At 47.3% G+C, this 22270-nt stretch overlaps 1 protein-coding gene across 2 annotated transcripts in view; it reads left to right on the top strand.

The window, feature by feature from the left end:
- Positions 1 to 22270, top strand: part of KIF16B (kinesin family member 16B) — a 293315-nt gene that overhangs the window by 176046 nt on the left and 94999 nt on the right. The window contains exons 18-23 of one of the 2 annotated variants that reach the window (XM_082645905.1): positions 6193 to 6246; positions 7757 to 9115; positions 12501 to 12653; positions 14506 to 14602; positions 15314 to 15364; positions 18052 to 18808. In XM_082645905.1, the coding sequence (XP_082502031.1) occupies positions 6193 to 6246; positions 7757 to 9115; positions 12501 to 12653; positions 14506 to 14602; positions 15314 to 15364; positions 18052 to 18708 (2371 nt within the window). In that variant the 3' untranslated portion in view covers positions 18709 to 18808. Of the gene's footprint in view, positions 1 to 6192; positions 6247 to 7756; positions 9116 to 12500; positions 12654 to 14505; positions 14603 to 15313; positions 15365 to 18051; positions 18809 to 22270 lie in introns of those variants that run through there. The other variant, XM_082645904.1, reaches the window with a different exon arrangement.

The raw sequence follows: 22270 nt of genomic DNA, 5'->3' as shown, positions 1-22270 counted from the left end.
GAGGGCAGGAGCAGGGGTGTCTGGGTGGGCTACGGGGGTGTGTGCCGAGTTGATTGCATGATCTCTTGAGTGCCGTATACTTCTAACTACCTTTGGTCTTATGTTCGATCAGGTAGGTCTCCTGGGTTTTACCAGTGGTCCTGGCTGGCTTTATTGGAGAAGGTTATACCATTGTTATGAGAAATAGGCTGAGGAGAAACTCACTTAAAATGCTGTGGTATCAAATTTTACTATTTTTTTTTTTAAAGCAATCTTTCTTTCTTTGAGCACTTTTCATTTGCAATGTGAAAGGCTTAAGACTGGCTTCTGGGACGTCTTTACCAGTACTTTCTAGACTAGGGATTTGAAAGTTAATTAGAAAACCACTCCCAGAGTACTAGGGATATTTTTGTTATAAACTCTTTTACCTAAAAGAGGTTTAATTTCATACCTTCCTAGATCAAATTGCATGGTGCAACCCTCATCTTGATGTAAGCACCTTGAATTACAGTTGTATGAAGTCACTGTATGGTAGGATAACTTGATTTGAGGGGACAAAAGGGGAGACTGGGAGTAGGTGGTGTGGCAGTTTCAACTCTCTCTACAAAGCAGCTGTTCTTAGCTTTCTAATGCGAGTTGGCATGAACCCTGATGCACGCAGGAATGACTGCAAGGCCTCTCCAGGCAGAGTCCAAGTCTGGATGAATGGCCAGGTTCTTCTTTCATGAGTTTCCCTTTGCCTACCTTGGGGTAGCATCCGGTTTCTGCTCAGCCTTTAAAGAATATCTAGAATGTCGAGGCTCTCAAGGTCAGGGAGATGATTGGATAGGACCTGCACGAACTTTAGCACCCAAATCCAAACTTTCTCTTTAGTCTCCAAGATCCCCCCCGGTCTCCTTGGGATTTGCAGTCTGTAAGGTGATTTGAGACTGGCTGGAAGGGAGTTCCCGAGGGTGGTAAGGTGGTAAGAAGCTCGGCCATTCTGGGCTCAACCATTACAGGACCCACTGCGGTCAAACCCTAATCCCTTGTGAAGGATGCGGGAGAGGGGAACCCTCTACACTGAGTTCTGGTCTTTTCCAGCTCCTTTCCATCTGTCCCTTACCAGACTCTGGACTGAGTCCAAACATCCCAGGCAACAGGCCAGGGATTCTTTCAAAAATGACACATACGTGATCAGAACCAGCTGTACAGTTTGCAGGGCTCAGTGCATAATGAAAATGTGGGGCCTCTTGTTCAAATATTAAGAAGTTCAGGGTGACCACAGTGGAGTATCACGTGAGTGCAGGGCCCTGTGCACCTTCACGGGCTGCCCGCCCACGAGGTCATCTCCGGATTTGATGATAACCTGAAAGCCACATAGGAAAAATCCAGGTCTCCCCACTGACCAAGAACTTTTCCCTTAGCTGCTCGCGTACTTGCTGAAACTTCCCTTAGCTGTCCATGTACTTACTGAAAATGTCTGTGTGGGAGCTGCCTCCCCTTTGGCTTACCCCCGTGGGCTGGGAGCCCCCTCCTGGTCTGTAGATCAGCATCCATGCCCGAGCCACCTCCCCCACAGCTGCCACTCAAGTGTGGACTGGACTCCAGTAGCCACTTTCCTCCTTTTAGAAAGTGAAATGAGAAGTTCCAAACTCATCACCATTTGGATGACACAGGGACTCGAAATGTATGCTTTCAGTTCATTACATTTCTTTCTCTTCCTTTTTCTTGATAATCACAGTCTCACTTTCAGTGTAATGGTGTGCACGGCGAAATTCCCACCCCCTTGCTCTTTCGTTGCCAGTGATAACAGGAATATAGATGGCAAGGTGTGCAGTTGTGCCGAAAAATGGTGGATGTCGTTTAATGCAAAAAAAAAAGACGCCATTTCTCATAAAAATAGGTTGTATGCTGTGCTTTTTTGTTGGCCCTAACACAGTGTGTTACTTCCAACTGTCATTTAAAAATGCTAAAAGCAGCTGCAAAACTTATATCCTTTTGTGGTTTTCCTTTTCATTATAACATTTAGGAAATTAGCATTTGGGGCCAAGATGATTCCAGTAAAGTAAGATAGTGAATTACACTTATTTAAAATGAAGCCACATTAAAATACAATTACAGTTGATGTTCTTTCCTTGATATTAACACACATTTATATTTTACAGTCTATTGAGGTTTGCTATTTGAAATATTATCATTGATTATGGAAGGAGGTGCATTTTAAAGTATGTTCAGTAAATATGTAATATTTAATAGAAACTAAACAGTACCAGCAACAGCTGATATCACCTCATATTTAAAATATAGTCCCTGACTTTGTAATTATGACTCTCTCCTCAGACTGTTTGGGACTGAGCATCTTTATGTTGTTTTTTCTTTTTTTTTTTGCGGCACGCGGGCCTCTCACTGTTGTGGCCTCTCCCGTTGCGGAGCACAGTCTCCGGACGCGCAGGCCCAGCGGCCGTGGCTCACGGGCCCAGCCGCTCCGTGGCATGTGGGATCTTCCCGGACCGGGGCACGAACCCGTGTCCCCTGCATTGGCAGGCAGACTCTCAACCACTGCGCCACCAGGGAAGCCCTCTTTTTCTTTTTAAACTTTTAATTTTGAAGAAAGGGGAATCATTATTTATCAAGGGGATCCTCTCTCTCTGTCTTTAACTGCTCATCTCCAGCCTCATTTAAGGACCCCTCCTTCTCTGCCAGTCACTGCAGTGTGTGTGGTTTTCCAGACTCTGCAGTAAACTCCTTTATTCACATTCCATACCTATGTCCTGGGTAATTCCTATCTAGATGCTGGTGAATTCCAAGTCTGTATGTCCATCCTTGATGACGGCCCAAGTGCTAGATCTTCATTTGTATCCCCTGCCTGCTGGACGTCTCAATTTGGTTCACCCTGGAATCATTAGATTCAGCATGTGTAAAATCGAGCTTACTTTCTTGAAGGCAGAAGAGGGATAAATTATGGGCTCTGAAGTCGATTGATTCTGCCATTTACTGGAGTCGTGGCCATTGCTTGTGTGTAAAATGGGGGAAAGATGGCACCTACCTCACAGGACCATTGTGAGAGTCAAATGCGAGTCCTCAGACCCAGGTGTAGAATGACTCTTTCGTGGATGCTGATACAGATGTTTCGTGGACGTTGATACAGATATTTTGTATGCACGGTCTTGTTTGATGAGATGGATGTTTGTCTTCTTTGAGGGAGGGCTTGTTATTTTCTTCAAAGTCTGTAAAAATTAAGCATCCAAGATTAAATAACTCATGCTTAGCCTCACAACCACTAACATTTGTATTCTGGCAAGTTGACCTTTTAGCACAGCCTCTTGGCCGTGAAGCTCGGCTTCCCCACCCACTGTGTGACCCGGCCAGAAACCTGAGGGTCATCTTTGACTCTTTCTTTCCCATCACAACCTCCAACAAAATCCAGCCCATTAATTAGCAGGTTCTCTCAACTGAACCCCTGCGTATCAGAAGATACTGGCATTTCCTTATCCCAGTGATCCTGGGTCCTGCCTCCATCATCTCTTGTTTCCGTGACGACACAGGCCTCCTGATCTGTTTCGTGGCTTCTCCTCTCATCTATTCTCTGTGGGCTCTCTAACAACCCTGTTCCAAGACACTTTTCTGCCACCATCTTTGGGGTCAAGTGCAGAGACCTCAGTATAACTTCCAAGGCCCTGCACCGTGTGGCTTCTCGTGTCCCGCTGAGCTTCACATCTTGCCCCTCCCCTCACAGGAAGCCAAGACCTGGCTTTATTGAGCTTCTGCATCTTGCACGAGGAAGAATGGCACAGCCTACGTGCAAGTTCCCTTGGGAAGCTTGCCTTGATTCTAGGTCCTACCAAATTCTGAGACCAGCACCCGTTCGGTGTGTTATAACACAGTGTCCTTCCTCATCCTGGCTTGTGACACACTGGGTGTGCCCCTCATGTTTATTCCACTGTCAGTTACAGACTGGGAGCCCCATGGAGGCAGGGACATATCTCCCTTCCGGACCTCTGTATCCCCTGTGCCTTGCACAGCGCCTGGCACTGTGCTCAGTAAAATACGTAGGTGCTCAGAGTGCCACACTGGAGATGAAGATATTAAAACTCACATTTCATGACTTTTTGAGACCACACAACTCATTAGAAACAATTGTAGTGGTTGGCAGCACAGATTTTAGTACCAAACTGACTCAAGCCCTCCCTCTGCTACTTACCTCATCTAAGCCTCAGTTTCCTGTTTTATAAAATGGGGATGAGACCTGCTAGGGTTGGGAGAACAAAGCGAGGGTATTGCATGCTCAGTGCCCGGCCAAGCACCTGCACGTTGTAAACTGTCCGGTGATAGGTTTTCATTCGAACCTCTCAGAGCAGCATTTGCTTTATGACTGTGCCCTTGTGACACTGTCAGAGCAGGACGACATTGTCTGCTGATGGTCACATTGAGCTGATGTTCACAGAAAGTGTAAATCAAGAATAAAGACAGTTCTATTAGGAAAATCCTCAGGTTTTGAAAGTGTTTTATCTGGTGATTTTATTTTATTTTATTTTTTGACTGTAATTATCTCTAGAAAGACTAAACTGTACCGAAGTCTAAAAATATGTACTAGGAAGCATTCCCAAGGTTCTGTTTATCGTTATATAAAAGAGAATGATCATATATGAACTTAAATGAAACCCTGTATCTGCTTAGTGGGATGGCATATGGATTGGGCTCCAGAACTGGCAAATACCTTTCATATACTATATTTATGTGATTGATTTCTCATGGATGGCAGTGCCTGTAATCCACAGATCATTTTCATTTGATAGAAAGATAAATATAACCCTAAATGATAAGTTTCAATGAAGGATTTAATATTCTTATTATATATCACAAATTGGAGCATTGCTCATAAAATGAATGAATTGAGGATGTTTTGGAAGCAGGCTATCATGGGTTCAGGTCCTGGTTCCACCACATTTTACCATCATGACCTTGGACACGTTCTTTCAGACCTCTGAGCTCTGGGTTTCTCATCTGTTAAATGGATCAGGTACTATGTGCTATCTTCAGGATTTGCTGGGAAGGCAGAGTAAGCGAACGTGTAAATCACTCAGCACTGCCCTCAGTTCTGCGTGCAAAAACCCCCGACATCTTACTCTCAGTTTTAGCCCCCATTAAATTGGTCACAGATCTATTTGAAATTTTGTTAGCTCATTGTAAAGGTAACTGTTGCCAACCTGGATTATCTTATCCAAGGAAAACAGTTGACTGATGAATGTTTCCATAGTTCAGCTTCTTAGCTGTACTTGCTGTCCACCACAACAGGAAAACGTTTAAGAATTACAGTTCATGCTGTTTAAAAGGTATAGTGAAACCTTGAAGTAATTCAATCTAGTATTTGAGAAAAAGTCAACTTGTTATCAATATTTTAGCGAGTTGTTTTAAAATTCCCAGTGACCTAGCCCCCTTTATTTTGCTACCACTATGGTCAATCTGTTCATAATCTCTGTAGCCCCCATAGCTCCAATATCATATAACCACTAACTACAGCAGGATCTTGAGAAACCTCCGTACAGTATAACCATTTATAAAGTAGTAAAAATATGAATTTGACTTCTGTGGGCAATTATTATCGGTACTCAGTTATTATTAGTGCTCTAGTTATCATGGGAAGTGTGTAAAACATAATAGCTAACTCTGGAGAATTTGCTTCAAGAAATGATTGGAAAATGTGATCTGTATAAGAAGACGTTTCAATTTGTGCATGACTATTGGCTTTTAAGTACCTTACTGTTTTTCTCCTGATGTTCCCACAGTTAATTCTTTTCTTAATTGATGTCTGTGCTCTCTCTCTCTCTCTCTCTATCTCCCTGGCAGTCTTTTCCCTATTAAAGGACCCATCTGTCTAAGGTAGAGATTTTCCATTTTTATGTACTAATCAGTGGCTAAGCTGCATGGGGTAGGCATGCTTCTCATTTAGAAGTCTCCTTTAACTCTGCTTGTCCCGTACGGTGGTGTTTTGTTTGCTTTCCTTCAAGTAACATATGTTCTTTTCAGCCTGAATTCAAGCACTCCTAAAGTATGTCTAATTTATAATCATAGTCATAGAGCAAAGAATACATTGTAAACTTGCTAATCCATAATGATTAAAAATCATACTTGACAAACCGGTGTCCTTTGTAATATGTAACTACATATAGAGAATAAGAGAGTGAAAAAAGCTCTTTCAGAAAAGTGACTCATTTTCATTTGATTTATTAGACTTGAATTTGAGCGGCAACAGCGTGAAGAACTTGAGAAATTAGAAAGTAAAAGGTAAGCCACGTGGTAGGACTCATAACACCACAGAGTGGGTGGGTGCCTGTGCTGATGTCCTAGACCGAGATCACCTGTGTCTGTGTCATCTCCCTCTGGCTCCGTGTCCATCATTTACACGTCTGATGACTGTAGCTCCTTTCTCTTTAGCTGGTTAGTTTTACTTCACGTTTGAGTTTTTTAAATAGTTCATCTTCAAATATTTGTGAGACTGGGGAATAGAGTCAGTAGGCAAATTTAATACACTCTTTAAGTGTAATACATCAAATATAGACTTGTTTAAATTTAACTAAAAAGTATTTCTTCCTTAATAATATCCTGAGTTTTAAAAAAGCCAAAAGAATGACACTTCCCCTTCTTATGCCTGCTCACTTTTTAAACATCTTTCCTTATGTTGATCAGCCATTTGTATTTCCTTTTCTAATCTGCCTCTGCATGTTCTCAGCTCCCTTTTCTTTTGGTGTGTGTGTGTGTGTGTGTGTGTGTGTTTAATTGATTTGGAGAGCGTTTTTTATATGTTCTGAATGTAATTCTTTGATAAAACTAAGTAGTTTTCTTTTTTTTCCTGTCCTATTTAACCAGCCAAGAAATGGACCAAGGATAGATATTAGAATAGAAAGTAAGGCCGCAGAAAATCTGCACCCTGGATATTTATTTTCTAGAGTGTGGAGTCTGGGTGTTACAGATGAATTAGTTTAGCTCGCAGCATCATGTACGATAGGTCTTTGGTGGGTCAGGAGATGGAGGCCGTGCATCCGTACTCTGACATGCCCTGTGTTCTTGCTTTGGAGGCCACCCCGACCTCGAAACATTGACTTAGCACCCAGTGGGGACCCTTTGCTCTCTTAAGACACAACATGACATGTAACCCCCGGAATCATGCATTTAAGTATGCTAATGGAGATTGACATTATTTTCAATGTTATGCATTAATAAACTAATATTTTGGATCATTTGGTGATTACCATTTGTCCTAAACTAGTGATTAAATGCTAAATAGCGTGTAGTTATTTGAGCTGGAACAATGAAGTGTCGATTATCTTGACTTTGATATTTGACCCTGATGCGTTGAGGACAGCATAAGCATTTTTATTTAATGTCATTTTGTAACCGAATTTCCATTGAGTTTTAGCCTTTGGGCTGAATAAAATTAATCACATTTAAATTTAAATTGGGCATGCCTCTTTCTCTTTGAGCTCAGGGGGCTTTAAAAATTATATCATGCATAACACATTATGCTTATGGGCTCTGCAAAGAAATGATAGCAGAAGCTACTTCAGGAGATTAGGCAAATGATATGTTGGACAGTTACAGAGTAAAAAAATTAAACAGCATGCTGCTGGATATTAGAAAAGTGCTGTTCTCCCTCTTTTTTTTTTTTTTTTAATTTTACTTTAGTGAAGGGTGTGTGATGTATGTCCATTTCTAGGAAGTATCAGTTTAGGGAGAAGTTAGAGCAGCATTTGAACCTAGTGCTCAAATAACGATCAGTCAACAATTTGCATTTCAGAAAACTCATAGAAGAGATGGAGGAAAAGCAAAAGTCCGACAAGGCTGCGCTGGAGCGGATGCAGCAGGAGGTGGAGACGCAGCGCAAGGAGACGGAGATCGTGCAGCTGCAGATCCGCAAGCAGGAGGAGAGCCTCAAGCGCCGCAGCTTCCACCTGGAGAGCAAGCTCAAGGACCTGCTGGCCGAAAAGGAGCGGTTCGAGGAGGAGAGGCTGAGGGAGCAGCAGGAGACTGAGCTGCAGAAGAAGAAACAGGAAGAGGAGCGCTTTCTCCGCGTCCAGGAAGAGCTGCAGCGGCTGCAAGAACTCAACAGCCACGAGAAGGCCGAGAAGGTTCAGATATTTCAGGAGCTGGAGCAACTCAAAAGGGAAAAAGAGGAGCAGTGTGTCAGGCTGGAGCAGGAGAGGAGGCGGCTGGAGGGGCAGGAGGAGGAGCAGGTCCTGCGCGTGGCGCGCCTGGAGGAGCAGCTCCGGGAGAAGCGGGAGCTGGTCCGGCCGCCGCGGCTCGGGGAGGCGCAGCGCGCGGAGGAGGAGCGGCAGGACCTCGAGGGCATCCGCGCATGCCTCCTGCGGGCCAAGGAGGCCGCGGCCGAGGGGGACGGCGACGGCCGGGAGCTCGAACGGGCGCAGCTGCGTTTCTTAGCGTTCAAGCGAAGGCAGCTGGCCGCGCTGGCCACCCTGGAGAAGGAGCTGGTTCAGCAGAAGGAGCTCCTGAAAAAGGAGGTGGAGGAAGAACGTGAAATCCTGGAGCGCTTAAAATCTGGCGGCAAGGAAGAATCGAGGTGGTTCTTCAAAAAGGACGGTGCGGTCGCGGATGTCCCCCAGGCGGCTGGAGATGCCGAGCAGATGAAGCCGATGGAGGGGAGGCTGCAGTGTAAGGAGCGCCAGCTCCAGTATCTCCTGCAGCATCATTTGCCGAGGCTGTTGGAAGAGAAACAGAGAGCCTGCGAGATCCTCGACCGAGGTCCCCTCGGCCTGGACAACACTCTCTACCAAGTGGAGAAAGAGATGGAAGAAAAAGAAGAGCAGCTCGCGCAGTACCAGGCCAGCGCCAGCCAGCTGCAGAAGCTCCAGGCCACCTTCGAGTTCACGGCCAACGTGGCCCGTCAGGAGGAGAAGGTGAGGCGGAAGGAAAAGGAGATCCTGGAATCCCGGGAGCAGCAGCAGAGGGAGGCGCTGGAGCGGGCGGTGGCCCGGCTGGAGCGGAGGCACTCTGCCCTGCAGCGGCGCTGCGCCCGGGGCCTGGGGGCCGAGGAGCGGAGGCCGAAGTCGGCCACCTTGACCGCCGGCGGCAGCGAGCGGTCCGGGCTCTGGGCCGGCCTGGGGGCCGAGCAGGAAGCCCTGGAGAAGGACCGGGAGAGGTGAGCCGAGCCCGAGGGGACGCCTGCCACACCCTCCGTGCCCCATGGCATTAACCCTCGGGCTGTGATGGCGCGGCTTCTAGCCCTGGTGCTGTGTCTCTCACTGATTTTTGAAAAAGTAATTCTGTAGCCTTTATGTTTTCTGATTCACCGGCAAATGCTTAGCCTTCTTTTCTTTTTCCTTAGGATCCTTGGTTTAGAGGCACTGGCCTAAAGTTGGAAAAAACACACAGACAAAGCCCTCGTCTGTTACCTCACTGACCTCTGACTGTGTGTTTAATATTTGATAAACAGGAAAGACTGAGAAAGCTTCCAGCCGGATTCCCCCTCCCTCCCTCGGTGCTTTCCCCAAACCCCATTCCCTTTCGTTGACTCCTTTTCCCTCTGCTGCCCTTTCCCTCCCCTTCCTCCCCCCACCCCGACCCCCATGTCTTCTCTGGGACGTTGACCAGCACTTGTTCACAGGTTCCATAGACACTGATTTCCACACCTGGCAGCGAACTGAAAAACAACCCTCCCCCCACCCCTGCTGATTCTCAGTGTTTGAGAATCCAGAGGGACACCTCAGGATTCTGTATTAAAAAATAAACAAGCAAAGCTCTCTAGATGTTCCAGACATGGTGGTCTGTCCAGGCATGTTAGGTCATGATTCACTGATATTATTTTCGATGTTGTGAACTAGGGAGGCCTCCTTTGCGTGGCTTCTGGAGAAAAGCTGACATCGGGAAATCATTACAGTGTATCCACTATAATCGAGTATTAATACTAAATGGCCAGGGAGCGAAGCCGGTTGACAAAAGCCAGGACAGTGTCCCTCATGAGGAGGGCATGGGCCTGTGTATTTTCTTTAGTTCCAGACCCTTTGGTCTGTTGAGATCTTAACTGAAGCCCAGGTTACGGGGAACTGGAATGCTGCCCGCTCCCCAGGAGCCCTCCCCTCACAGCACCTCCTGAGGGGCTGCAGCAGAAGCCCGGAGTGCTGGCCTCTAGGAGCCCAGCTTGACATTGGCAGTGGCCTGGGATCCATGCTGATGACAAGGCAAAACCTACTGGGAGGTGTTGCCTGGGCCCCTGTCCACCATCTTGCCTGAAAAGGTCAGGACAGCCTCCTTTCAAACAATCTGCTTAAACTGGATTCTGTTCACCAAGCTCTCCAGTAATCCCCCAGGCAAAACAGTGACAGATGACAATCAAAAACCATAATGCTGTGACTTCAGAGAAATAGGTCTGTGGTTTAAGAAAATGATTGTAGGTACCTTATGTAAATGAAATTGCTGGACAAAGCTCCAGCCCCAGGAAATTTACAGCAGTGGAGGGCACGCTCTCTATTTGTATCCTGCGCTGTGCACTGAGAATGCAGCAGGGGCTTGGAGCCTGATGTCCTGGCTTTTGTCAAACGGCTTTGCTCCCTGGCCATTTAGTATTAATACTCGATTATAGTGGATACACTGTAATGATTTCCTGATGTCAGCTTTTCTCCAGAAGCCACGCAAAGGAGGCTTTTAGCTTCCTGTGTTTTGATGGAGTAGACTTTGCAAAGCCCTGATTCAGGCCAGCAAATTTTGAGCGCTTTGCTCTGGCTTTGATGGTCCTGCAGCTTTCTGGGGGTATTGGTGTTGTGTCTTATTATCTCTCTGGGTTTTCATGGCTGAGCCAGGGCCCGCCGTGCACCCTGAGCTGACCTCTTGTGAATTTCCAAAGTGCCAGATATCAAATTCACGTGGAGCCAGATTGGACCAACAGTGCACTGCACTTGGCTTTCCCTGTCAGCTTGCTTTATGAGCAAGATTTCATCATTTTTTTTCTTCTTTCTCCTTGATGGTTGATGGGACAAGTGTCAGGCAGTTAGAAAGTGGTAGAGTTGCATCTCGAATCCAACTTGTGCCCACTTTGACCTCCTGTCTGCTGGCGACAGAGCCACTGCTGAGCAGACCAGTTCTCCTCGTGTGCTGCGACCCTTTCCATGCAAGGCCCTGCTGTTCCTCGCCATGTATAGCAGTCCTGCTCAGCCTTCAGGGCCCCACTGGCGCCTCTTTGCTGTGTGGAGTCCTTCCCATTGCCCAGCCCTGAAGGATGTCTTTGAACAACTCCGTAGGCGTCATCTTAATTACAAACATTGGCCACCACCTACTTGCATTGGCTCAATTTCCTTACCATCTCTGAGATTCTGTGTTAACCTTGTTCCCTGGTTCTTTGCCCACCACCTGGCCCCTGACATCACTTCTCTGTGCTCAGTCCTTCCTCCTTCAAGAATACTGCGTGCTCTGCAGGCTGGTGCTCAGTAATCGGTAGACAGATGAAAGGCTGAGTTCAGCTGGGCATTGTCTCCCACGGACCCAGGAGCGCCTACCCTGGTGATCCCATAATCACATTTCCGAGAGCCAAGACCTTGGCTTTCACGTTCAGGATAGAGCAGTCAAATCACTTCTGGCGACCCCAGAGAGCTGGCAGTGTTGTGGCGTGTCAGCATCTGAAACCAGACTCTCTGAATTTTGGACCCGAAGGAATTTGGAGAGACTAGTTGACTCTCTCATTTGATACATGAAGAAATTGAGACCCAGGTGTCATTAACAGTGAGTGGGCTGCAGCCCCTAGATGGTGTTCTGTGGGCCAAATTTACTGGCAAGTTTGGCCCTCTAGCCTGATGGCCCTGGATTCAGTTGTGCCTGGGCCAGTGGGAGACCAGCCATACACACACTCGACCTTATATTAGATGTATCATCTGTCATTGGAAATAAATGTTTGGTTCCACAGCTCATGGTTTATATTAATTTCTCTAGATACTCAGCCTGCTTTCCTAGGTCTCTCTCGCCTGTTTCTGTTTTCCACACCCGCTGCCTTAGCCAAAGCAGATTCCTGGTTTTTGTGGCTTAGTCCCTTTGTTTCTGCACCTGGAAAACCACCCATTGTCATTTCCAAATGCCAAATTCCCACTGGCCCGTGAAGACTCAACTTAGAACTGCCTTGACCATGAAGGTTCTCCTAGATTGGCAGTTTTAAAGAATTCTTTAAAGCAGAGATCTCTTGTCAAATAGAAATACTTATTGGGATCTGACATGTAGGCTACAACCAACTGTTTTCTTGAAGCTGGGTTTGGGACTCAGAATCCTGCACATCTGGCTCTGAGGATTTGCTGAGCACAGTGGGAATATCTTTGCCCTTGATGGTAGAACTCTCTCCAACTTTGGGGTGCCTGTAGCACTTGTCCTGCACCGCCCTTGTGGTCTGTTGTCACCGTATACCTTGTCTTATACATATGTGGTACCTTTTCTGCTGGAAGGTAAAGCTCTTTGCACAGTTTTGGTCTGGATCTCCCATGGTTTCTAGGGAAGATTCTCAGGAGATACTGTTAATGAGTGAATTCACATGACTTCCATCTCTGTAGGTTAGAACATGAAATCCAGCAGTTGAAGCAGAAGATCTGTGAGGTCGATGGTGTTCAAAAAGGGCATCGTGGGACCTTGGAGGGAAAACCTGCTTCTTCCAGCTTGCCATCCAGTGCTGAAAAGTCTTACCTGGTCCCCCTGATGGACGCCAGGTACTGGACATTAAACTGATGCCGTGCCTATTTCTGATGTGGTTTAATGACTCACAGTACCTTACATTGGCCAGTTTGCATACGGAGGGCTCTATCAAAGGTGATAAGCAGTACTTGTCCCCACGACATGCTTTGTCCTGATCAGCTGCTGCCTGGCCCTTGGTGGGGTGAGATGTCATTTAAAGGGCCCAAGACCTGAGACCTGACCAGCCAAATCTAAGGAATACTGGTGCAAGTAGTTTGTGTGAGAAGGTAGAATTAAAAGGTTCAGGGAAACCAGTTCATCCAGAAAGAAGCGATACAAGGCTAGGTTGAGAGGAACAAAGTAGAGTTAATTGAATTGTACCAAGAAGAACCTTGTGCTGACAAATAATTTATAGATGCCATTGATTACAAATAGATGAAGTCTGTCACAAAGACTGTACCAGTATATTCAGAATGATCACGAATAGCATAAATACAAATCTGATGTTACTATAGGAAAATGATTTTCAACTTGGGTGGCATCATGAATTGCCCTGTGGCTTAGAGCCCTCAGATAAATCAACCTAATCATTCTTTGCCTATAAGAAAATTGACTATTTTTCTCAACCCCATCTACGTCATGGGGACATTTCAAATTGGGCAGTCCTGAGCCCTGGCTAGTAGGAGTTAGGTATTCAGATACCAAAATGTACTCAGAATGGCATGAGCCTCTATGGTCCTTTAAATGTAGGTCTGCATCTTCTGTGGTGCTCAGATTCAGTTGCATATGATTTTCTTTACTGAAATACTGAGAGGTAAATACTGTATTTTATTACCCTAGCTCCATTCTTTGGGGCTGTTTTACCTGTAATATTAATCTCTTTACCCAGCATATCAGAAAGTCATTTAGCCATGGTCAGTAGTACAGAAATGTGTGTAGGATTTTGCATGGGCTTAGAAAGATGCAACCAGATTTTTTATTTTTTAGTGTGCTAAGATGTAAACATGCAAAACACTTCATTTAAAATTATCCGTCTAATTCATTGTCTGTAGAACTGGGGTAGGGAGCCTAGAACTGAGAAAGCCTCGCCTTTGGGTGGCCTGAGCCACTAGAAAGATTTTGATGGAACCCAAATTCTCTCTTTCCCTGGTTCCTCTGGGTGGATGGTTGTACTTCATACAGTTTCCCCTGTATCGCATTGGGTACCAGCTGTTTCCCCTGTATCGTACCGGGTACCAGATGTTCGGTTGACAGCTGCTTCTGGCTTCAGCCATCTTGACCCTTCACCAGGCATTTTGGAAGGTCTAGACACCTTTAAAATATGGTGTCTCATGGCCGGGTGCAGTGACAAGACAGAGCAGGAATGATGTGAGACATTGTTCCATCCAATAGTGAAGGTCTGTGGAGAGTGCATCTACTTTTTGTTTTTCCGTTTAATCCTCTGAAATGACTTTGTGTTTTGTGAGAAATAAGAATCATCGTTTTCTGTGGGAGGCAACGGAGGCTCGGTGAACGAAGCGTTGGGTAGTGATGCCTTCTGAGACCGCAGAGTCATCTGGAACCCGAGTCTGCGGCTCTCCCCTGTCCTGCAGCAGGGGTTCCGCTCAGGACTTAGGGAGGGGTTTGGATGGGATCCCTGAGTCTCCCTTCTGTTCCCAAGATTCGGTTATTCATCCAGGCCCCTCTTGTTTGGGGAAAACCCAGATCGTAAACACATGGCATTAGATTTCTTAGAAAGTTGACAAATGTTGCAGATCCTGAGTTGTGATTACATTTGGCATTTAGAACGAGAAGGTTCCCAGTCGCAAAGGGCGTGGTAACAAAAAGATCTGAGAATGCCCTGTGTGGTTAGAAGCAGTCACGGACCCCCATCCCTTTTGCTTCCAGGATCAGTGCTTACATTGAAGAAGAAGTCCAGAGGCGCCTTCAGGATCTGCACCGTGTGGTTGGCGATGGCAGTGGTGCACCTGCCGAGACCGTGAAGGTCAGTGAAGGAGCAGGTGATCTGTTATTCGTTTTCAGGATGACCTTTCAGTAAGGAGCTGGGGGGAGGGTCTTTTATGTACTGTTTCTCAGAAAATTGAGATGCAAAATGTTGCAGAAATATTAAATATTGCTCGGGTGGAGCTTAACAGTTGATAAATAGTATTAGTTCAAGAGTAACTTTATTTTAAAATTTTGAACTTCTGGGGGAAATTCTTAAGTGAATATGAAGTTTCCTAAAGTGCTTTATTTACTTTGTTTGATTTATAAAAATTCTACACGTAATACCTTTCTGTTTCCTCCAAAAATATAATCAATTTCCATAAGTATTTAAATTCACTCGATAAATTATCCCAAGTAGAAATATAATTTTGCCTTTGAGAAGATACATACTTGTGACAAGTTGATTTTTATCAAAATAAAGTCATTTCATTTCTACCCTGCAAATTAAGAAGTGTCCTAAGGAAATTTGCCTTTAATGTTCTTCGAATTTTAAGATTAGGAATAAATGGTTCAGTTCCCTTACAGGCAGATGTATCGATAGAGTCCCGTTTACCTTGGGAATATAAATTCTCAAGAAGGGTTGTCATTGTGGAATGACAAGTATGTTTCCTTAGAATTTTGTTCTCATAAATATTTTAATCAAATCGTTTTTTTCCCTCTTTATGAACATGCTATAATTTAATATAGAGGGCTTTTATTTTCTTTTCAGGATAATGAGAAACTTCACAATGGCACCATTCAACGTAAGCTAAAATATGAGGTAGGTAATGACTTTTCAGGTTGATAGGGTTGCCTTAAATTACAGCATGCTTGTGTGATTAAATGTTCTTAATGTTTAGTTGCATGATTAGAATTTCAAGGTCCCAGTGAGATTAATGGCTAATAAGCAAGGCAAGCTATTATATGACTTAAAATTAAATGGAATCCTGCTGGTTGCAAACTGCTTTATTTATTTATTAATTATTTATTTATTGTTTTTTGTATGTGTTTTTTTTTGCAAACTGCTTTGACTTTGTTTGAATGGCGTGTAGCTGTGGTGGAGGCCCTTTGTCCAGTTTTTCATTCGTAGCAATATCCTTCCCCTTGGTCTGCATTTAAAAGGCTGAATTATATAATCAGAATCAGATAGGGGGGTTGGAAATGAAACTGGGTACTTCTCGATGTTTTAGAAACCTTGCGTGTTTTATCGACCGCATTGGCAATGGTGCAGAGGAAATACTCTTGGTTGGGTAGCTTATTTCTCTGATGGGTTGTCAAAGCAAGGTTTGTTTGGGCATACGATTTGTAAGGCTTTTACCTGTATTTTCCTCCGCGGAGGAACTTGTCCTTCCCATACACTCCTAAATTAAAAAGCAAAGAAGCAAAACTACGAGGTGGTAGAAATCTTACATCACTGAACAGAGCGAGCGGCGGAGGGGTGGGTGTCCCATGGGAGACTGGCCACCACCTTGCCCTCCGTCCCAACCATCCAGGAATGACACTGTCTTCCTGTGGACATCTGTTTCCTCAGCAGGTAACCTTGTGAAGAGCAGGACGTTGCCTTTCATTTCTTTGTGTCCACGTGCCTGGTCTGTAGCAGGCTGGCAGTGAACCTTTCATGGTGCTGGTTTGTAGATATCATTATGAGGATCTAAGCGGGGCAGTTGTAATGAAGGATTCCAGTGAAACAAACCAAGAGGCCAGAGAAACATGCATGAGGTTGGAATACTTGTCCGTTTCTGATTTGCATTCAGTCTGCCCTGATTACTCTTACTTGCCCATTGGAAAATGCATCAAAGATCTTAGGGTTTATTTTAGAGTAAATAAAATACTAGACCAAGAAGTGGATACTGTGGATCAATCCCATACAACATATTTCGATCAAAATAGCTGGCGATTTATAAGATATGAAATATGGAAATCGATGCTTTGTGTGTGAATCAGGTCCTCTATTCTGAAATCATGAATCAGTCAACACGAATGGCTTAGGCTTTCGATGGAGCCTCTGCATTAATCCACACGATGAAACCAATGCCCGCAAGAATCTTCATGTGGAAAAGAATCGCAAAAGGTGCCACCGCCCCATTTCACCTGTTTTTGACAGAAGAGCTCTCTTGCCCCGTTGCTGTCCAAAGAAGTCACTGACGCCCGCGGCCGAGAGGAGGAAGGTGGACCAGAACCACCACTGGATCCGGCCCGCGACCCGGAGCATCTCAGGTCCCTCTGCTGCCTCCTCGGCGCCAGGCCGAGGGGTCCACCAGCGGGGGTCTCAGCCCTCGGAGCCCGAGCCGTCGCACAGCAGCGATTGTAACAGGGGTGGCTCTCAACCAGAACACGTCGATCTAACTAAAATCTCTTTTCTTAGCGAAAGCAGCACCAGCGGTGAGGGACGTTTTCAGGGTGAGTCAGAAAATTTCAGTGAACCAACGACCCCTGAAGTTGAACACAGCCTGGGGGTCACGTCCAGCTGGACTTGGCTGCAATGCGCGTCCCAGGAAGTGTCCGTGCACAGCGGGAGCGAGCAGACCAGGCAGAGCCAGCTCCTCTGCCTCGTGCTCTCTGAAAGTGTCTCAAGCCACAGCGTCCCCTCTGAGGGCTCCGGTCTCCGAGCTCTGCCGGGAGCAGGAAGCCAGGGAGGAGGTGGCGGCCAAGGCAGTGAGCTCTCTGGGGTCACCCGTGAGTGTCAGGCCAGAGGGAAGCAGCGGGTTAGGATCTTTTTACCAGCGGGTCTCAGACCTTTACAGAGACACCAGTAGCCACCTGCTGCGGGCGGGCACGTGGGGAGCCTGTGGGACCCTGGGGGCTCGCCTCCCATGCGGCAGCATTCATCGCGAGGCTGCCGTTTCTGAAACTCTTACCCCTGGACACACCCTTGGACGCACCCGGGGTGTCACCAGAAGCTCATTCTTTTCCTGAAGAAGCTCAGGTTGGCAGCAGCAGGGAAGGGTCAGGGGCCGTCGGGTGGGCAGGGAGCCTGGTGCCCTACAGAGCCCCGGGCCTGCCTGCTGGCCCCGCAGCTGCCGACTTTCCATGCTCCTTGCCGGGCTCCGTCTTCTGCCTAGAGGTGGAAGGTGCCAGAACGGGCTCTGTGTTTAAGCAGACGTTTGTCCGATTCCCAGACCAAATGCTGAAGCTTCCAGAGTGCCCTTTGAAAGGCTTCCTTGAGCTGGTGGCCGGTTCCCTACCAGGACTTTGGGCGACACGAGTGAGGCCCAGCGTGTGTACTGGCTCGCTGTCGCCAGCTGCGCGGAGCCCGCCCCCTGGCCCGCGTGTGAGCTGCTGCTCCGCTCAGCCCTGTGCACGCTGGTTCTGAATCCCCCAGCCTCCGTGGGCCTGCTCCGCACTTTGCCCCTCTCTGGGCTACAGGAGGTTCAGATCGGCTTCGGTGAGCAGAGCGTTTCACTCCTGGGCTCTGCAGAGAGTCTCCTGCTCACCGCGCTTACCTACAGCAGACACCTCTGTCAGTAGATATGCCGGGACCTCCTGTGTGTCCTGACGTCCGAGGCCAGTGCCGCCGCCTGCACCAGCCATCCTCTGTTCCAGCAAGGTCTGGTCCAGCTTTCCCTTGATTGGAAGGCGGAAATCCCTGATTTAGTCTTGGCGAACGGAGTTCAGTTGTCATCCAGGTTCCAGAATACCCTGGTCGACCTGATTTATTTCCTTCACGGAAACCTGGACATGGACGCCCCGTCTCTGGTGGAGAGGTTCAGCTCTTGCTGTGCCGGCCCAGGCCACTGCCAGCCGCTGGTCCTTCTCAACACCCACGTCGTCCTGGCGAGGGAAGACCGCGTGTTCTACCCTGAGAGCGGCTCTCCGAGCTCGCCGCCTCCAGGGACACGGTTTGATGTGGTCAGGTGCCGAGCTTTAAGTGAATTCAGGTGTCTTATTGTCCCAGAGATGAAAACAGCATCCACCATCGAACTCGTCTTCTTCCCGAAACTCAGACACCCATCGGATTCAGGAAGCAGTGCCGCCCAGCACCCTCAGGAAGCCCAGAATGTTCAGCTGTGCACCAGCACCTTGTGTCTGGAGGGCGGCCGCTATGTGGCCCCTGAGGTCTGGAAACTGACCCTCACCTCTCAGGACGAGGCTCTGTGGCTAATCGCACACTTGACAAGGCTCTAGGGAGGAGACCTGTGAAAATACTCCGCATATTTTTTGAGCTCTTTCATACAATAAACGTGATGAAAGTCATCCAGGGCTATGATTATCTCAGTGTAGATAACTGATTTGAAACTGGAAAAATGCAGAGGCCTCTATAAATGAAAATGTAAATATTTTAAATATCGCCACTGGACTAAAACTAGGTGATCGTAGAGCACTGATGAAATATCTTTTTTTTTTTTTCTTGGTGGTACGCGTGCCTGTCACTGCTGTGGCCTCTCCCGTTGCGGAGCACAGGCTCCGGACGCGCAGGCTCAGCGGCCATGGCTCACGGGCCCAGCCGCTCCACGGCACGTGGGATCTTCCCAGACCGGGGCACGAACCCATGTCCCCTGCATCGGCAGGCGGACTCTCAACCACTGCGCCACCAGGGAAGCCCCTGATGAAATATCTTTATCAGCACCTTGCTTCACTTTCTTGAACTTCAGCCTTGTAAATCGGGTCCTCATTATTTGTGAGGTGCTGGAAGCATTTCACATTGTGCTCATGTCGACCTGTGGTTATGTGCCTTGGAGTCTATTTCTGCTGGACACCGGCAGGCGGATTTGTGCTGCCTGAAAAGGTGCCTGGTCTGGCAGTGACCTTCTCGACGTCCTCTGTTGGCCAAGATTAGGACAGCTCTGCCGCAGAGCACGTTAGTGACACATCAGGCTTCCCTGGAGGACCTGGGGGTTTACAACGCCCTCCCCTCCCTATAACGTAGGATGTAGGCAGCGCCCCTGCCCTGCCAGTTCTTCTTCAGGGCATTGCCTTTTCCCTCCTCCCTTCAGACTTCTGGACTGTTCCTTTCCAGCCTGTGACTTCAGCTCCTCACTCGTTGGCTTAGCTTTGACTACCCTTCCCCTGGGCCACATGCCCCCCGTGTGCCAGGCCTTTCTCTGAGCTTTGGTGGTCCTCTCCTAGAGAGACTCAGCCCCGGTGTAACTTCCCGGGCTGCCGTGCGCTGTCCTATCAGATAGAGACCACGTCGATGGCATCCGGCGCTTCCCTGGCGGCCCTGCCGCCTGCCGCTCAGCTGGCTCATCCTCCACCTCTGACCACGGGGGCCTGCTGGCCTCGCTCCTGAGAGCACCTCGTTCCCGTGTCTGCCTCATGTCGGGCTCCTCTCCCCACCGGTACCACCCAGGAGCCGGCTGCCCTCCTCCTTGTAAGAGGCTTGAAGCTGGGCCCTTCAGAAATCTCTCCCTTCTCTGGCTGACCCCTTCCTTTGCCCCCGCTGCTGTTCACATTCCTGTGCGGAGTCGGGTTACACGTTTTGTACTGACGTTTTACTGCATCTGAGCCTGGGTTGCTCTGCGCACCTTCTCCTGTTTCTCAGGTATGAATGTCCTGCTAGCTTCCAGAGTCTCAGGAGGAAGGGGGCCACCTCCCCGTGGCCCCGTCCTTCACTTCAGCCAGGGTCACGGCAGCTGCGCTGCAGTGCGTCCGCGCTTGGCGACTCAGCCGTTCCGCTGAGGCCTTCGTTTTAGCCTGGCCTGCAGGGGCCACTTTGTGTTCTGGTCAGATATTTACATAACGTGCAATGTACTGTTGTAGCCCCCCTTCACTTCTGTTCCTTGTCCGTGATAGGGCCAGGGCCAGGGCTGACCCTTCCAGGGACTGGCCGTCTCCCTTTGGTCAGGAAATGCAGGTCTTCTCTCTCTTCCCCATCAGCGCTGACAACAAGCTACTGAACTTGCTCCAACTTTTCAGCATTGGTTTTCCTCTCCCCAGGTTCTGGGGAAGTAAGCGGGGAGAGGCAGGACCCGGGAGAGTGTGTCAGGGTCCACACTATGGGCCGCAGCCTGGTTTGCGGTGGCCAAGTGGAGCTTTTTGTCTTCTTGAAGCGGTAGAATTCAAATGTTTTTACCTTCTCATGTGGAGCCTGTTTTTACCTCTTCAGCAACACCCTCCACCCCCAATACACACAGACACACACACACATGCACCCTATTGCCTTACACATGGAGGCTTTTGAGTCTGTGGTGAGGACATGATTACGGTTAGTTAGCTTGTCACATGCTTGGCTGGTGGATCTTCTGCCACAGAAAAAATTTCCACAATGAACCACAATAGTCTTCTAATATCTTATCAATAATATTTCCCCTAATTTAAATTGAGTATTTTCTCGTACGTTCTTGATAAGAAGAACGGAATGAATGATCATGAAGAGTGGAGAGACTGGAGTTTAAGATGCCAGCAGAGGGATACCTTGGCTGGAAAGGTAACAGTACATAAGCAGTCCAAAATTTTAACAGAGTGAAACATATTAAACAGACAGACCTGCTCGTCCTCGTAGGTGAAGAAGCAGAATCCTCCTGTGTTATAAATGATGTTCTTTAATATTGTCCGTAGATGGAGCAGGCAGCGAAAGTGGGCATTGCATACAGATCATATCATCGGTTATGACTTGTTCAGTCTGGTTTATGGTCCAAGTAGCCCGAGATGAGGGCTGCATTCTGCTCTCACTACAAAGCAGAAGCGGCCGCCTCTGGGCAATTCAGATGTCTTTTCACCTAAGCATACTTTTTACCTTGAGATCAAATATGGTCCTGATATGAGAATTTGATTTGCCATCATGAAGTGAGTATTAAGGTGGTCATGATGCCTGGAGAAGCCAGTGGAGTGGCGTGGGTGCCCTTGTCCTCCGTGGCTTCAGTCCTAGGGCCTCTCAGGCTCACGGGCTCGTTCTCTGGGGTTCTGAGCCGGGACACTGCTGCGGCGGAGCAGGCGTGGCAGCCTCAGCGTCCAGCCTGAAGTACCGTCTTCTCAGTTGTAACGAGTTCCTGTATCAGAAAGAAATAGGTTCATACATACTTTATTATGTGGCATCTTGCACTGTCGTAATATAGGCGTAAGCGTTCACATGGTGGAGCTTGTTAATGCGTTCTAGATGATACCTCTTTGAGGCCTTTTGAAACAGTGATTTCATCTGAATTTGATTAAAATCCATTTTGCTCACAGCTGCCTGTTGTGCAGACTTGTGGTTGGCAGGGTGAATTTATTTCGTCTTTGTTGAAAAACATTTCAAAACAGTTTGTCTCCCTGTTCTCGTTACTTAAAAAAATGTGTGTGCATCCTTTGGAGAGAATGCTTATGCCTTCCAGTGGTAGTAATTACAGTGATTTTTATTTACATTCTTTAGATGAATGATGAATTACAGTTTTGAATGATAAATAGATTAGAGCACTTTTATTAATGCTTCTCAGATGGTCTTGTCGGACAGACCAGTTTCTAATGAGGTCGTTTTGTTAATTTAGTTACACAGCTTCCACTATTCACTTTAGTTGATACTGCTTCCTTCCTTAACGTATCTTTTGTGATAGATGTTATATCAGTCAGCTATTGCCAAATAGCAAGCAACCCTCAAAATTTTAGTGACATACCTAAAAAAAGCTTTTACTTCTCACTAATGGTTTGCAAGTAAATCGAGGCAGCTCTGCTTTAGGCTAAGGTCATCTGCAGGTCAGCTAGTTTGGTCTGCACCACCTGCCTCATTTTGGATCTGTGTGGAAGGGGCAGTGGCTGTATCATGTCGACGACA

This window comes from Mesoplodon mirus (genome assembly GCF_964341445.2).
Source record: "Mesoplodon mirus genome assembly, chromosome: 15".
Lineage (NCBI taxonomy): Eukaryota > Metazoa > Chordata > Mammalia > Artiodactyla > Ziphiidae > Mesoplodon > Mesoplodon mirus.
The sequence above is the reverse complement of the archived record's forward strand: the minus strand, read 5'-3'. Positions and strand labels throughout refer to the sequence as shown.